The 16,413-nt window shown below is 38.0% G+C and overlaps 1 protein-coding gene across 24 annotated transcripts in view; it reads left to right on the forward strand.

Moving 5' to 3' along the window:
* The window catches only part of CLASP2 (cytoplasmic linker associated protein 2), a 153,004-nt gene that overhangs the window by 13,984 nt on the left and 122,607 nt on the right, over positions 1 to 16,413 (forward strand). For 22 of the 24 annotated variants that reach the window (XR_012672581.1, XM_075143120.1, XM_075143125.1 and 19 more), the window contains 3 exons: positions 11,072 to 11,175; positions 14,653 to 14,744; positions 15,075 to 15,150. Coding sequence is in view for 23 of the 24 variants with exons in the window: in XM_075143120.1 (XP_074999221.1) it covers positions 11,072 to 11,175; positions 14,653 to 14,744; positions 15,075 to 15,150 (272 nt within the window). In the remaining variant the exon portion in view is untranslated. Of the gene's footprint in view, positions 1 to 2,415; positions 2,481 to 8,755; positions 8,966 to 11,071; positions 11,176 to 14,652; positions 14,745 to 15,074; positions 15,151 to 16,413 lie in introns of all 24 variants that reach the window. The other 2 variants (XM_075143142.1, XM_075143141.1) reach the window with 2 other exon arrangements.

A 16,413-nucleotide genomic window follows, 5' to 3' on the forward strand; every position in this document is an offset into this window, starting at 1 on the left:
CAATCACTGATTTCTAGGTGGTGGTTGGGATTTTTTAAAGGTTCCAGGAATATCTTTTCAGTGATTAGTTTTATGCTATGTACTTGCTTACCACTCCCTGCTATGTACTTGCTTATCACTCCCCAAGACAGTCATCTAAAAATTACATTGGAACATAAGTGTTACCTTTAACTTGTGTTAAAGGTTGAAGGTTTTATGTGCAGATCACGTTAATTAGAGCCTTATGTCTGCTGAAGCCTGTGGTCTCAGAGGACTATGTGGTCTACCTCCTGTTAGATAACTGGACTGTAGCTTTTAGTAGTCTAAACTTATGGGATGAAAAAAAAGTACTAACTGTATTCTTGTGTGAAATGTTTACTCAAATGAATTTCAAATTAATGGATCTACGTGCATCTGAGCATGAAACAGTTATTCTGGGAAGTACGAGCTAACTACGTTGCTCAACTCATTTTGCTGCTGTCCTTGAAAACAGATAGTGATACTAGGGCATTAACATTGGTGTTACATCACTGGCTATTTTTAACAGAAGTTTCTATCTTAATGTCCTTTTCCAAAATTTGTGTGAATTATCTTGCATCTTGTTCCCACATGCCCAGCTATCTCAAATTGTCTGTCAGAATATTAAGCTTCCTCTTCTTTACGTGTCTACTTTTGTATTTAAGAGTTAAGAAATCAGTAAAATTTGGAAGTTTAGGAATACAAAGTATAGTTTATGACAAGTTACTAACTAAAATCATTGAAAGCATATTTCAGGATGCTGTAGAACTACTGCAATAGTGCGCTACAGAACTTAAATCTATTTTGTTGCAGAGGGTTTTTCTTTGGAGCAGTGTAAGGGAACTGGAGGCGTGTTGTGCTGTGTGGAATATTGATTTCTCGATTTGTAGCTACAAACAGTCCTAAGCTTCAGAGTGTTGCTCAGTTTTGATTTATATTTTAGTGGTGTGTAGAACTTAAAATTAGAGCAACTTCCTTAAAGGTTGGAGAGGTTTTTTTCATTTCTTCTGTTTTTGTTCTTTTTAACTGTGAACTATTTGAGAATAGTTTGAAAACACTATTTTTTTGTCCCAGTATTTGAGTAGTTTGAGATTATGAGCAAATTAAAGATTTAAATTTCAGTACTCAGTAGCATTTATACTTTAAAAAAAAAAAAGGGTACTGGCACTGCGTGACCATCGAACATGTGTAACATCAATAGACATCTAAAGCTGTGTATTGCAGAAGTACTTTTTAGAAAAGCTGAGTAGTAGTGCCTTCAATTGAAATTGGTCTTCTGAGAGTCTCTAGAATCAAGACCTGTAGAGTGCATTATGCTAAATACGCAAGTCACTGTTGTGCATGATCAGCTTTTGTATAAGCTTAACAGACACTGAAATGTTAGTCTCAGTAAAGGCAGAAAACAATCTTTATTTCAGATTACTTTTTAAGAGTGGTTTATAGCGTGAATTCCCTTCAGTTAGTAGCTGTCTCTCCAAGTCTCATAATAAGATTTGGATAATTTTCAGTTTTTATCAGTGAAGCAGTAATACAAAAACTTTATTGTGAATTGGGAGTGTGGATAGTCCAGGGTTTACGAGAGTAATTAAAAACACACTGGTGAGCAAGAAAACTGCTTCCTTCAAAAAACTTAAAGAACCAGCAGTTTCCCAAATCATGTTCTGTTGACTCCGGAGATTTGGCTTCTAATGTAAACTGATAATGACTCCAGTAAGTCAGACCAAAGACTAGTGTCTGACAGTGATCCGTTTGCCTGAGAAGAAAGTAAGGCCAGGACAAACATGCAGTGATAACTCCTTCAGTATGACCCTCCCAGCTGTCAGCAGTCTTGCATTTTAGGGCCAGCTGAGGCAGATGGTATCTTCAGTGTCTCCCCTGTCACCCTGTTTTCCTACAGCTTTATCTGGTTGGTTTTTGAACCCACGTAGACCTTTGGCTTCTACAGTGTTCTGTAGTAATGCTTAATTATGCGAAACTCTTGTTTTGAACTGGCTGCCTGATAACTTGATGCTTGCTAGACCTTGCGTTAGAGAGGTGAGCCATCATTTCTTACCTTCTTGACTACCAGTCTTCATTTTATGTATCTCTTCTGTGCCTCTTCTCTGCTGTCCTTCATGCCCCCCGCCCTGGATGAGAGTCCCAGTCTAATTCTTTCTTGTATACACATGATTCCACAGTTTTTACTGTTTTTGTTTCCCCTTTCAGTGCCCTTCTGTTGTAGTGCTTTTGAGTTGAGGAAGCCGTAACAGCATAGATGCAGCATATGTTTATAGTGGCATAATTCTGTTTGGTTTTATTATGTCATCTATTACTTTCATAATTATTGATAATCTATTTCTTTGTTACATCGCTGCTTCCTGAAAATTGACCTAATATATTCATGAGGCTGTCTACTGTAACAACCTGTTTCCTGTGCAGTGATGGTGGATTTAGGGTCCAGTGTCCAGGGTGATGTCTCTTCCTCCACGCCTTTTATCATTATGGTATGTTCCTTCCTGTAAGACCCCTTCTTGAGAACTATGTGAAAATCCAAGTGCACTTTGTTAGCTGAGTTACCTTCTGCACAGCTGTTCTGCAGAGAGCTCTTAAAAGTTTGTGAGGTATCTCTTCTTTTTACAAAAGCTGTATTGTCTCTTCTATGCCATAGCTGACTCTATGTGTACTGACTCTTAACTATAGTGAGTTCTTCACAGGTGCCAGAAGAAAGTAGAATCATAGAATCATTCAGGTTGGAAAAGACCCTTAAGACCATCGAGTCCAACCGTAAACCTAACACTGCCAAGTGCACCACTAAACCATGTCCCTAAGCGCCACATTTACAGTTTTTTTAAATACCTCCAGGGATGGTGAGGCAACCACTTCCCTGGGCAGCCTGTTCCAATGCTTGACAATCCTTTCAGTGAAGAAATTTTTCCTAATATCCAATCTAAACCTTCTCTGGTGTAACTTGAGGCCATTTCCTCTTGTCCTATCACTTCTTACCAGGGAAAAGAGACTGACTTGCTCCAACCTTTTTTCAGGTAGTTGTAGAAAGCAATAAAGTCTCCCTTCAGCCGCCTCTTCTCCAGACTGAACAGTCCCAGTTCTTTCAGCTGCTCCTCATAGGACTTGTTCTCCAGACCCTTCACCAGCTTCGTTGCCCTTCTCTGGCAACCCTGAGATGTTTTTATTCATGATTCAGAACTCAGTAAATGATGGAAGTGTAATAGTGTATTACCCAACTATAACATGGCAAAACATATTTTGCCCCCCTGCCGTTTAATTTCCTGTTCAGTTATGACGGGGATAAATTCCTTTAAGTGCAGAGAAAAAGAACTCATGTGACTGAATATTGACCCCCAGCATTATAGGCTTTTTGCTAAGAAGTAAAAAATGTGAATGCTTTATTATTATTTCCATCTTTACAGCCTGCAGATATGCTGTAAATTGGATTTGGGCAAAATCAATACAATAGTTGTAGGACAGATGCTTTCCAATATTCTGAAGAGCATGTTAGTGATCTTTGTATCGAAGTACAATGCCTGATAAGAGACTTAATTCAGTTTCCTAGGCAACAATCTAATGTTGCAGTAACTTTCTTCTAAGGTGTTACCCTTTTACGATTAACCACATTGCACGCTCTCTGCAGCTGGCATCAGTGTTCTGGGAACTTGGACGCACAAATTTGGAATCTCATTTTTAGTATTTCCAGTGAAGATGCTTGAAAATACTTTGCAAGCAGTAAGTGTCAGGGTATGTGTTAGTTCATAAAACTATGTGGCTATATTCTGGAAAAGATAAAGCAGATTAAGGAGTGTTTGAGTGTTACATCTTTCAGTATTTAAAACTACTGCTTGTTCTGTGATTAAAAGAGATTACATAAGAGTACATAATTACCCTGTCACAATCTCTTTTCCCAGGTGATGGCATTAATTATTAAAATACTATATATTGGAAATAAAAGAATATTAGAATTATGGGCAAATGTGACTGGATGATGGAGTTTCTGGGAAAAGTCTCTACTCGTAGTTTCGTTTTCTAAAGGGGGTCAATGTTATTTTGCCCTCTTGTTATTGTCAAAGGAATGGGAAAGAAAAAGTATAATAAAGGTATATGGAATCTGTTTCAGTTTTAATGTAGTTTTATATCATAACATATTTTTCTGCATATATTGAACTGTCCACTAGTCTATGATATAATTATATTGTCATTCACTTTCACATACCACCTTACAAGATGTTGCAAAATCTATTTTAGTTATCTGCAAATTAAAGGAAAGATACTTGACACTTAAAAAAGACCAGACACAGATACACATGTAATATTTATATATGTACCTGTGTATCTGTATTCAGACATATATATATTTCGCACATGAAAAACCGATATGTAAATGCATATGTGTAATAGCAGTTTCAAATTCTTCTTACTGTAAAAAGAAACCAGTTGGCAAAAATAATTTTGTAAGATAGTTGTAGTGCTGTATACTAAGATGTGAAACCAATTTGAAGTGCTTAAATTCTTTCCCACGTGACTTCTAGAAGTGATGGAAGAACCTTTAAATTAGACTCTTCAGAATAATTTAAATGCTCTTTCAAATTTATTGTCATAATTAAGCATGCAAGTATGTTGCCTGATTTATTTTAAAGCAGTTGTAAGTACTTGCAATGTGCATTAATTTTTTGAGTGAATTTGGATTAAAAGCATTTGGTACAAGAACTTGGAAATATTTGTTTTGAGTAAGACTGCATTTAGATAAGTGACACCCAAGTTCTTAATTTTTGGTTTTTCACCTGCTTAATGATTGAAATTTTTGGATGGAAAAGACTTCAGTGTACAGTTTAATCAAGATGTGACTCTTCAATAAGTGGTTTTAATGGTGCATGGAGAAATGCTTTCCTCACCACCATGAAAACCAAAAACTGTTTTAGCATGAGCTATCATGGATAGATAGCATGTAGAAAAATATTGGATCTTCAGGTTTTAGGGACTGACTGATTTTTATTCTTATTTTTCATTTTTATTAATTTCATTTAAATGTTGAAACTAATGACACGATTTACTGTAGGATTCCAGATTACAAATGCTTACAGAACACCTAAACATAAAACGTGGAATAACTTAGGTTGGAAGGGACCTTCAAGAAGATCATCTGCTCTGTGTCTTTGCTTGAAGTGTGGCCCATCTCAGATGTTAGAGAAAACTTTGAAATTAAATCAAATAATTCAAGAAACTGTATTGCTCAGATAGTGTAAAGCAAGCTTTTCTGTTTATGTGAGAGAAGTCTTGTCTCAAAGATACCTTGTTGCATCTAAATGCAAGTCAGGTGTTTTGTCTGACATCACCTTTTCATTTTACTGCTTATTGACCTCAGGAAAAGCTGTGTTGGATATGTGTTGTAGGATTTTCTTAAACAATCAAGTGCTGAATATTTCAGACTTTTTTTAGAAAAGGCTTTTAGAGGAGACTCCAATATTGTATTTTTTCTCCAGAATAGATGTTTTGAATTGCTTTTATATTTTCAAATTTAACAAAAAGATGAACTTCCTGCAACATCTCAGAAAATTCTTAAATTTTCTTTGGTTCTCTCTATAGTTAATGGTCATAGCTAATTGTCATAGCTGATTTAAGCTGCGACTTTTTCTTGGTGACAGATTCCCTGAAGCTTTGGTAAAAAAATAAATAAAAATCTGTGCAGTCTTTTGAAGCTCTTTATGTCCTGGCTGGCTAGCACTGGAATTTATTAGTAGTGGGAATGAATTTTACCTGAAGTGATCCATGCTTGAGTGGTAGGCTGTGATTTAGAGTACCATCTGCTTGCTGTCTGTGGACACTTCACTGTATGACACCTAGAAATGCAGTGCCATTAAATAAGAGGAGAGAAATGCTAGCCTTCCTTGGTTTCTGATTGGTTCTAATTAATACTAGTTCTGTAAAAACTTAGCCTAGCACTAAAAAAATTTCAGAAGATGACATGAACATTTGTTTTTTACCTTCTAGTTTTCTTTCTGGTCTACTACACCTTTTGAAACTCTTTGGGCTTGAAGGCGCTCTTCTCATGTTCCTGAGACCAAAGCGGTGGTAGATTTGTTTTTTCCCTCCCCTACTGGTGATGAAGAGTATATCTCATTAATCCCATTAATACTTTTCTTAGTTGGCTCCTGGAGAGACCCAAAGAAGCACATTAATGTCTGAGATGGCTTTTGATTAAACTTACTGTGGACTAGACTTTATCTTGAGGAGGGGAGCAGTGAGGCCCTCTCTGAAAGCCTGCGAATGATTCTTTGCTTAGAAGTAGTCCTTGGCCACGTGGGTCTGTCGGACCAGCCCTGTTGCTGGCCCCGTAGGAGCCTCTGTGGGATTCCTTTCCCTCCTGTGCATCTTAGCTGGAAGAACAGAGGCTGCTCTAATTGCAGAGGCAGCTGTTTCCCTCCCTCCTTTCTAATGGCAGCTGTTTAACACTGTTGCTTGAGCTGGCAAGGTTTCTGAGAAAACTAGGAAGATATTGGTGCCTAGGTTTAGTCTGTTTCTGTCCTCAAAGCGTTTTCTTTTAATGTCAAAGACAAGAAGTTATTTTTTAGTAACAGAATTTTTGCCAACACTGATGATGTTTCCTTGTTAAAGATTCTTATTTGCTTAATGCTTTTTTGTAAGTCTTTGCAGTAGAGCAGACATGGACTATCTAAAGTTGGTTCATAGAAATGGGTAGGCGTGAGAGGGTATACATAAAATGGGCACTTATAAAGAGCAGGTATAAGCGGTCAAGAGAAGGAATAGAGAGGGAGCTGTGAGCGATAATACAAACTGAAAAGCTCCATATTTGTGTCATAACAGAAGGAACTCCTGTTAAAGTTTAACAAAAGGAAATTGTTTGTGCTACCTATGGCATTCTTTGCTGCAGGGGTCAAACAGTTAAGCTGCTCAGGATTTAAAAATACATTGGGTGCCATTCTAGGCACTAACTTCTGTGATTTACTCGTTTATCATCTTCAGCCCTGGTAGAGGAAATAAATATTTAATCTCTCAAGGTTGTACTCTGACTCTCCAGGCTGGTTTTGGCCTTATCTCTTACATCTATGTGTCCAACTAGTGATGATAGAATTATTATGTGAATTTGTATAAATGAAAATTTATTTAGGTTTACTGAGCCAAGAGAAAGAAGACAAACAATGGAAAAGAAACTGATGGGATAATAAGCTCTGTTAGGGATATAATAGAAAGGTAACTATTATGCAATTAGAAAGGAAAAAGGCATAAATAGCAGCTGAGATGTAAATAGGAAGTCAGTTTGAGATAGATCTGGTAGCATTAACGTGTGCTATAGAATATTTTTACTAACACTTCTAAGTTTTCTTCAGTAATCAAAAGCTGTAAAATATTTGCACTGCAGCGTAAAGAAGAACGCTAATTTGATAACGCTGATGAGAAAACTCATAAACATAAAACTCAAAGGAAAAATATCAGCCAAAACGGTTGTTCAGTTGCATTTGGAATGAAGTTGGGGGGAAAAAAAGCATTGTTCTTAGTGATGTATTTTCTGGTCATCCATTCTTTGGGATGTAGTAGCGCTCTAATCTTCTTAAGCAGAGACTTGATTTTTGGTGAAGGGTGCCCTTGTATACTGCAAGTATGACTTCAGCTGTTCCTGGTAGGGATGGAAACCTGCCTAAAGCTGGCCAAGGTAAAAATCTTTTTATAAAATCTTAGTGCACAAACACCCAGCACATACTTCCTAAGGTGCCAAAATCTCCACAGGCTGTTCCTGTTGGCTCAGTTCCAACATACCTCTTAGCTCGTGCTTTTGATTGACATGTGTGTATCATCTTGAATGTCTCAGTATGTCCTCAGTTCACCTTGTAAACAGACAAATACTGGTACAAGGAGTGGTATGGGCTGTGAGGGGGAAACAGTGGTTGGGGAAGTGAGTAGGCAAAGCTGCTGCTTTCTAGTGACAGCACTGGCCTATGCTGATGCAGAGCAAAAGCCTGTGTCGTACTGTCATCTCTGACGCTCAGCTGTAATTGCTACTTTGGGCTTAGGTGAGGTTTCTTAGAGAACTCAAAGTTTCTTGTGCTCTGTCATTTTGGCTGGGCAGGACTAGAGAGGAGTGAGGAGAGGCCAGGAAGCTTGGCGTAGGGAAAAGAGAAGGGTGATCAGCAAAGCAGGATGCTGGGGTGGACCTGGGTGTCTCAAATGTCAGAATTTTTAGGTAGGAAGATGTGTTTCCCACTCTTTCATAGAAAGGACAGCTAAAACAATTCAGCTATTTTTCACTATAGCTCTCCCTAGACGTGTCTAACATTTGGAGAAAAAGTGATGAAGGCATTAGGAATTCAAATTGAAATATGGTTGGTGGGGATACCCTTCTGGTTGAGCATTCTGAAACTTCATCAATAGGCAACCAACTTCAAATAATTTCCTATTGGAGCTTATTCTGACAGAAGAAATGAACTACCAAACTGAAAAACAGCTGGTGTGGTTGCCAGCATTCAACAGCCTAATTTCATTTGTTGTATGCAAACAGAATATATCATGCCTTATATGGGGTCTTACAGAAACTTGAGATTTAGGGGGGGAAAAAGTCAAGCTTGCAGACTTTTGGGCCCTTTAACAGCTCCCACAGCAGGCTGTCCCTCTGTCAGAGCTCCGCAAGTGACAAAGGCTGGCATGTTCAGTAGCTACGCGCACTGAAATCTGCAGGCTGTGTCATAGCTTAGTTTAACTCGATGACCTCACCTCTGTTCAGGCTTCTGGTAGCTGTTCTCTGTGCTTGCCTTAGTGATTTGAGCGGAGCCCTGGTATCTGCGGCTCCGTCAACTGACTCAGCGTGCTAATTAGTCACAAAGGAGCCGTGTTCCCGCGGGACTGACCCTCGCCGTGTTTCCCTCGGCTGGAACAGCTTCTGAGTGGCTGTGTTTGTGTCCCTCTCTGTAAAGCAAGAGTTGCCTTCAGCTGCCCAGCAGTCAGGTTAATGTAGCAGATCTCACCAGTAAGTATGGTATGAGTAAAAGGACAGTTTAGAAGTGCTGAAAATAGTAATGAAAAATACTGTTGGGAAGAATAATTAAACAGTAAGTATATGAGCGATTGGAAATTTAGGGGAGAGGTCAGCTGTCTACTCCCAAAATTTACTTCTCAAGTTCTGGATGTTTCTTCTGTGTTCACAAAATAGAAAAAAACCCCACCAAACAACAACAAAAAACAACCCAAAACAAAAAAACCACCCCACACCAACAAAACAGCAACAAAAAAACCAAACCAAAACAAAAAGACCCAAACCCTTCTCTTAAACTGTAAAATGAAGGTAGCTGTAATAATTTATTCAGAAGAGGGAGGGAAGAGAAGATAGATGAAAAATGCAAAAACTTGATAATGGTAGCTAAAGATGTTAGAGGAATATCCAGAGCCAGTAGAATTAAATATTCAGGTTAGGGCAATTAGAAAGTGTTCAGATACAGCAGGAGGGGAAATTCAAACGTCAGCAGTGTATTTGTCCAGTAATTATCATGGTACAGAAATGGCTGCTGTTTTTAATGTAGGAATAGAGGACTGAGGAGACCTCCCAAGTTACTGATTCTGATCCCTTTCTTTTGCTGACAATGCTGCTGTTTAGTTATTACTATAAAATCATTAAGTACTGTTAAAATTCTTTCAGATCTCCCTTTCAAAAAATAGGGCGATACAGTTATTTCTTCTGTGAGTAGAATAGGAAAATTAATTTTATAGCAGTCAGCAGCTGACAGAGATCAGGCAGCAACTGTAAAATACTCTCAAGTGTTCAGAGATGTAACACCAAGTGCAGCAAAAGGTGGTTTTAGCTGTTAACGTTATCTTTTTTTTGTTGGAATATGAGCAAGTCTGCAAAAGACTCAAGGTAAACATTATGCTAGTTTTAGAAGTTTGGAATAAATGGCATGGTAATTGCAAACTCGGCTCCAGCTTAGCCAGAGTGCAGGAACAGAAGGATGGACTGGGTGGGTTCTGTGGTCTGTGTTGAGCAAGTTCCACCTAGATTAGGTGACTGATACTTGCAGCTCTTAGACAGCTGTGGATCAGATCAGAAACAAAACCTAATGCAGAAAGTTGAGCTGTTGACAGGTAAATATTATTGTTAGCATGCGACACTGCTTTTTCTAGGTGGTGTTTCATGTTCTTATACTAACTTTAAAAGCACTGTCCCGTGGGAGATGGCATCTCCACCAGTTCCATGTCAGTTGTACTCCCTGAGGGAAGACTACTCCCTGAGGGAAGACAGCGCACTTGGTGTTGTCGCCCCTCGTTTTGAAAAACTGGTACCGAAAGCACTGGGGGGAAGAATCTCACAAACCGTGTGTGTAGGCCCCAGATGGAGGACGGGGAACCAGTATAGCAGGATGTCTTACACAATGCTGATCTAAGCATTCATTCAGATAACTTTCCTAAATATTGTAACATTAATTTGTTTACCAGATGTAGTTAGGAACTTCCCTCTGGATAAGCAAATGAAAAGAATTGGCGAGTCCTTTCATTTGGAGTGAGTTCTGATTTTTAGGATGTGAAATCATCAGCTATCATGCAACTTTAGTTAAATATTATTTGAGGACACTTGTTTTAAAATAGTAACTTTTACTGATATTTTTACTGAAGTAAGACGGAGTTTCCAGAAGATACACTGTAGGAATAGGAGGATTTAAAACCTTTAATTTTTTTGTAATTAAACAGCAAAATCCCACTTATTTGAAAATAGTCCTTTTTCCTATCCTAATTCTTTCTCATGCCTCAAGTCCTAGCATTATTTTTCAGAAAAGCCAGGCATTCAGAAGCTACTAGCATCCGTTTTGCAGATTAAATTGAAGTCATTCATGCAGTTTTTAAGACAGGAAGCTTTCTTTTTAGCCTGTTGGAAAATACTACTTTCTTCAATTTCAATCCAATGCATTTATTGTTAGTCTTGTAACATACTCAAATATGTTTGAGACTTTAAAATATTTTGATCAACTTAAAATCAGATTTTATTTTTGAATCTTAAATCTGTTTCAGGAAATATCCTCAAGTATTAAAAAATCTTCATTGTGTGTTTAATCTTTTTTCATTTTTTTTTTCCCCTCTCCTGTAGTTCTCCTGCCTTTGATAGATCGTATGGGAGATGCCAAAGACCAAGTTCGAGAACAAGCACAGAATCTTATATTGAAATTGATGGACGAAGCAGCACCGCCGATGGTATGATTACTTAATTAGATTCAGATGTAGGCCTCCAGTGAGCTTATGGCTTATGCATGAGCTAGACTTTGAATTTGTCACAATGTTACGGTGGCTGTTAATGGTGTAAACGTTAAAGATATTCTTAATGGATTGACACTGAGGCATTGTTCAGCTAAAGATAAAAATCTGGCACAGTGCAATTCTGCAGTTTTTGCATATCATAGCTAAATTCTGAGTAGATGTTTTCATGTGGCACGACTTTGTGAATTAAAGCATGTTTGAAGCAACCTCCTGGGTTTGAGTTTGCGTAATGAGAATAAATAAGTTTATTCAGCTCTGAATTTATTTTAAAATTAGCTTTGTACTTGAACACGTAGGAGTAGTCCCACATGGAGATGGTGCATTCTAACTTAGAAAATCTGGCTTTCTAGACGTATGACAAAAATGCTGTGTGAACCTTTGACAAACTGAGATGGGGGTAAGTTTCCCTCTGCCTTGTTGTCTTAGGTTGAAGTTTGAGTTAAGCAAACCTTTTTACAGTTCTTAGCACTATATGGCTTCCAAGTGCCAAATCTTGTATTTCTACTGTGTGAGTCTGAAAAATGTAGGATTGTGTAATAGGATTATATTCTTGGAGCAGTGATGTTATTTGGAACTCTGGAGACCCTGGTTGTTACTCGAGTTTTTAATTTCTGAAGAAAATCTGTTTCTGAGTTTTGAGTGAGAAGTTAATAGGGAACGTCTTATTTTTTGTGAATGAAAATGAGGTTCTTTCATGTGCTAATTCCTGGCTTTGTTTATTCATAGATACATATTTGAATGTTTGTGCGTAGGGAATAAGATTTTGCAGACTTCATCTGCAGTGAGAAAATTGTTCTCGGTTGCTTTGTTTGCCTGATAGGAAAAACAGGTAGCATGTTAGGCAAGTATAGAAACACTTATCTCCCTTCAAACTTGAGGTATTTTCCCATGTGATTTGGTCACAGATCTGAGTGGGATTTAGGCATCAAATTCTAGAAGTCATCTATAAAAACATGCCTTTACCTTTTCCCAAGATCTAGTTTTGTTCATTCTAGTATTCATTGCCAAGAGACATGGCAGCGTTTTTTCGTGCCTAAGTGCAAGTAGTTCATGAGTGACATGTTCCTGTGCCAAGATGTTCTGAAGTACCTGGCATGCAGACCTGAAAGTACACCTACTTCTACAGTAGTAGCGTTTGGATGAACGAACAGCAGAGCATCTTGGTGACACGTTCATTTGAACAATTGCTGATAAATAGTGTGGTGATAGTTGCTTCATGCTAGGCCCTCATCATGAAAGAGTTTTAGATTACGTGTCCATCTTTCAGTTTCTGAAGAGTTGTTAGGTTGTACACTGAGGTGATGGAAGGAAGCTTCCATACCCTTTGAAGGTTGCCTGCAGTGTAGGAAAGCATAGCAGGTTCATGAGGTCCAAGGAGCAGCGTGTGTAAATAAGAGACGATATGGCTCTTCTGGTAGGTCCCCTAGGGTGGGAGGAACCTGGCTTCAGGTGTCTGCTCCCAGGACAGCTTACGTATAATTAAAAATTTGGATGAAAAGCATCAATCACCCTCACAGCAGGGACCAGAACAGAGAAGTCTTTCCTGTGCCTCCAACACCGAAATACAGAGTTTTAGCCTCCCTTTGCTACAGAGAAACATTCCTTTGGAAGAGCTGGGTGGGATCCTTTTTTAGGGATAAGATCTGTAAGTTTTTTCCTGATGAACTCATCTTGTCTGTTCTAGTGTGTTGTTGAATAATATTTAATTTGTCCTGTTGTCAATTCCCTTTTCGTGTTTTAAATGTGTCTGGTTTTTTTTTTTCTTTGTTTTTTTATGAGAGAGAACTAGATGTAGCAGGTTATGGGCAGGAAAGCATAAAAATAAGAATATAGGTGGTATAAGTGCATGAATGGGACAAAGGGAGGTTGACACCAACTGTTGCTAGCAAGTCATGAGAGTTGAAATTTCTAAGCAGCCATTTGAATTTCTCTGTTTAGAAAAATTCAGTCCTTAAAGTAAGGTTTATTTGGTGAAAGACTGAATTTCTCTTCAGTCTGCTTTGTTTGTTTCAGTACTCTACAGTTATTTTTCTACCTGTATTTTTGTACACCTAGCAGGGAGATTTCCTTTTTTCCATGTTTGTCTGGGACAGTGGGTTAATTGGAAGGATGTTTTCTTCCATAAAATCCTGTTCTTTGTTGTTAAGCTGTGCAGTTTTGGCAAGCCATATCCTGCTTGTCTAAGGCTTGTTTTCTCTAAATGTAATGAAGTATAAAACAAACAAACAAACAAGAAACCACAGATGGGAAAAAATGATCAAGCAAGGCTCTAATTGGAAAATTTTACGTCTGCTAGGAAGCTTGCTACCTCATTAATAAAGAGGATGCAGTATTCCTTGCTCTCACGCTGTCTTTGTTGATCAATAGCTGTTTGAGTTTTTTGGGTTTTGTTTTTGTTTGGGTTTTTTTTTTGGAAAGCCGAATACAATTGCAATAATTTCTATCTAATACATTTTAGCGGATTTGCATGGAATCGTTAAACGTCGCAATTGCACCACTTGGGGGGTAGGAGCGAGGGTGGTGCCCCGGCTGCAAAATGTGCCGTTGCCAGTGTGCAGCCATCTCTAGGCAACGCTGCCCGCGGATGCTGGCTGGGGCTGTAATGGCAGCGCTGCAGCTGGGGGAGTTGCAGTCTGAGTCTGTGCATCTGCTCCGAAATCCCACTGAGAATCCCAAGTCTCGTAAGCTTCATGTTTACGCTTTTTACACCGTAAGATACAGCTAGAGAAACGACAAGGAGATGGAAAGGTAAAAAGAGAAACTGAGGAGGGAAAGACTAAAGGCAGGCAGTGAAAAACGAATGCGCAAGAAGGTAAATGAGGGTTTAGTGAGCCAGAGAATCGCGCTGCAGGAAGCAGCAGCAGCACAAAAGGAGAAATGAAAGCAGAACAAAAATGGAAGCAAAGGAATAAAAATGAATGGGCAAGAAATAATTGAAAAATGAAGAAATAAATTTAAAGCAAGAGTAGGGGAGAAGTGGACAGCAGGAGTATGGATAAGGACGAGCTAAAATGGATGAGAGGAAATTTTGGCAGGGAGACAGAATATGAAGCAAAAAGAATATAGCAACTTCTGCTTGAGTCAGTAGTTTGTAATGTTAATGTTTGTTTCGTGTGTGTTAACTGTAACAATTCTGCATGTTTTTTAAGAGCTGTTTCTCAAACAATAAAAATACTCAGCTAGATTTCTGAAGGATGTTTTTTAGAAATTGTTTTTGGCATAGGAATAATCTGTATTGTGGTCCCTACTGTGCATTTTATAACTTAATTTTATCTGAAAAAAGCCTTTACTTTTCCAGTGGACCTGTATTCTGGGTTTTTTTTGCAACTGTTATGAATATAATTATGAAATATGGATAGAATTACATTGTATTGTGCTCCTGGTAATCAAAGACAATTATTTCTGTTTTTATAGTACATTTGGGAACGCCTTGCTGTTGGTTTTAAACACAAGAATTACCGATCCCGAGAAGGAGTGTGTTTGTGTCTTATTGCTACCTTAAACATGTAAGCTTCTTGTTTCTATGGAGACGTAACTGTTCTATCCTTCTTCTGAATGTCATTTTTCTCTGAAACTAATACTTTTGGAAGTCTGACTCAATTAAATTAATAAATGGGGAAAATCAAACAACTTAACTTGTGAGCTTTCTGAAAGAAAGACTAAAGGTACAGTATTTTTGTCTTATTTAAAAGTAGACAAAGGACTAGTAAGAGAGAGATGGAGCTTGATTGATGTAAGTTTGTATTTTATCAATGCTAAGCTAAAAGTTTACCTCTGCATAAAGTAGTTTCTGTTTTTCTGTAAAAAAAAAACATTTAACTTTTTCTTTTTTAAAGTTATGGTGCACAACCATTAATCCTCAGCAAGTTGGTACCACATCTGTGTACAGCGTTTGGTGACTCGAATAGTCAGGTAAGGATTTCATTACTTACTGGTGCTTCAACAACTATGCTTTGACAGAGGAATGAAAGCAAAATAAATGTAGGCATTTAAGAAAAGCCAATAGGCTTGCTTGTATACAACAGATTGTTATTTTCTACCGTGAGAAACAATAAACCCATTTTCTTCTGAATCAGTCCATCCATTGGAAGATGAAAGCAGAGTTGCAAAGGCAGCACTATTGTGATATATTGGCTGTTTTAGTTTTGTCTTCAGAGCTTTAAACTAGTCATTACTGAAAATAGTTGTTTCTTATAGAGCATGTTGAAAGGAGAAAAAAAAAGAAACCAAACTATATTGACAGGAAGAATTGCCTCCAGCAGGAAGCCCCTACATGACACCTGTAATAGTCTGCCAAATTTGCTAAAGATAACATTATCATGTGCAGGACAGGTAATAATTTCCTAAATGAAACCCAAATGGCATTTGAGCACATGCAAGTACTGTAGTTAAAATCAGTTAATTAAGCAAAAACTGCAGTGAAAATCAAGATGTAGTTCATAATGGTGACATCTGAACTTTGGAAAACCTTCAAATGGAAATGGGTAAAATCTCTTTTGATTTATCTGAAGTTGTTTCTGAGAGAGAAGACTAAGAATACAGTAAGGAAGAAGGTAGCATTGGTAAGAGATGGGCAAATAAACAGGATAGGTCTTTATGCTTATTTTCTGGGTGCAGCAAAGTCCTTTTCTCCTCTGTATAGCGTAGCATTGTTCTATTCTAGAGAAAATCTGTTAAGAATTTGTCTTGTTTGTTGATCATTAGTAAAGATGTAGTTCATATCTTGATAGAGCAGTTGTGAGTTTAGTTCGAACTGTTACAAAGAACAATACTAAAGTCATTCCAGTAATTCTTTATAGAGAATAATGGCATTGACTAACATGCATTTTTGGCAGTGTTTATTGTGATGACTATGGTTTAAATTTTTTAGAGGCACTCTGTCTCCTTGCTTTAACTGTTCTTTCCCCTTCCCCTATCTTGTCTTACTCCCTTTCTTGTGCTTATGTGATGCCGCATAATTGCTGTGGAAGAAAGTAAAGAAAACGCTGATCACTTTGGCCCACTCTTGTGGGCAATCAGGTCCTTAGTTTTCCAGAAGGGCCTTACTGCATGTAGAAATGGATGAAAGCAAGATGAAGTGTCAAGACTGAGTGCAGGGACTAACTTTTGGAAGTATTGCCTACTGTGATAGTCCTAAATAAAGCACACTTTTTCCACAAATACTATTCTTATGTT

Source organism: Calonectris borealis, chromosome 2 (assembly GCF_964195595.1).
Source record: "Calonectris borealis chromosome 2, bCalBor7.hap1.2, whole genome shotgun sequence".
Classification (NCBI taxonomy): Eukaryota; Metazoa; Chordata; class Aves; order Procellariiformes; family Procellariidae; genus Calonectris; species Calonectris borealis.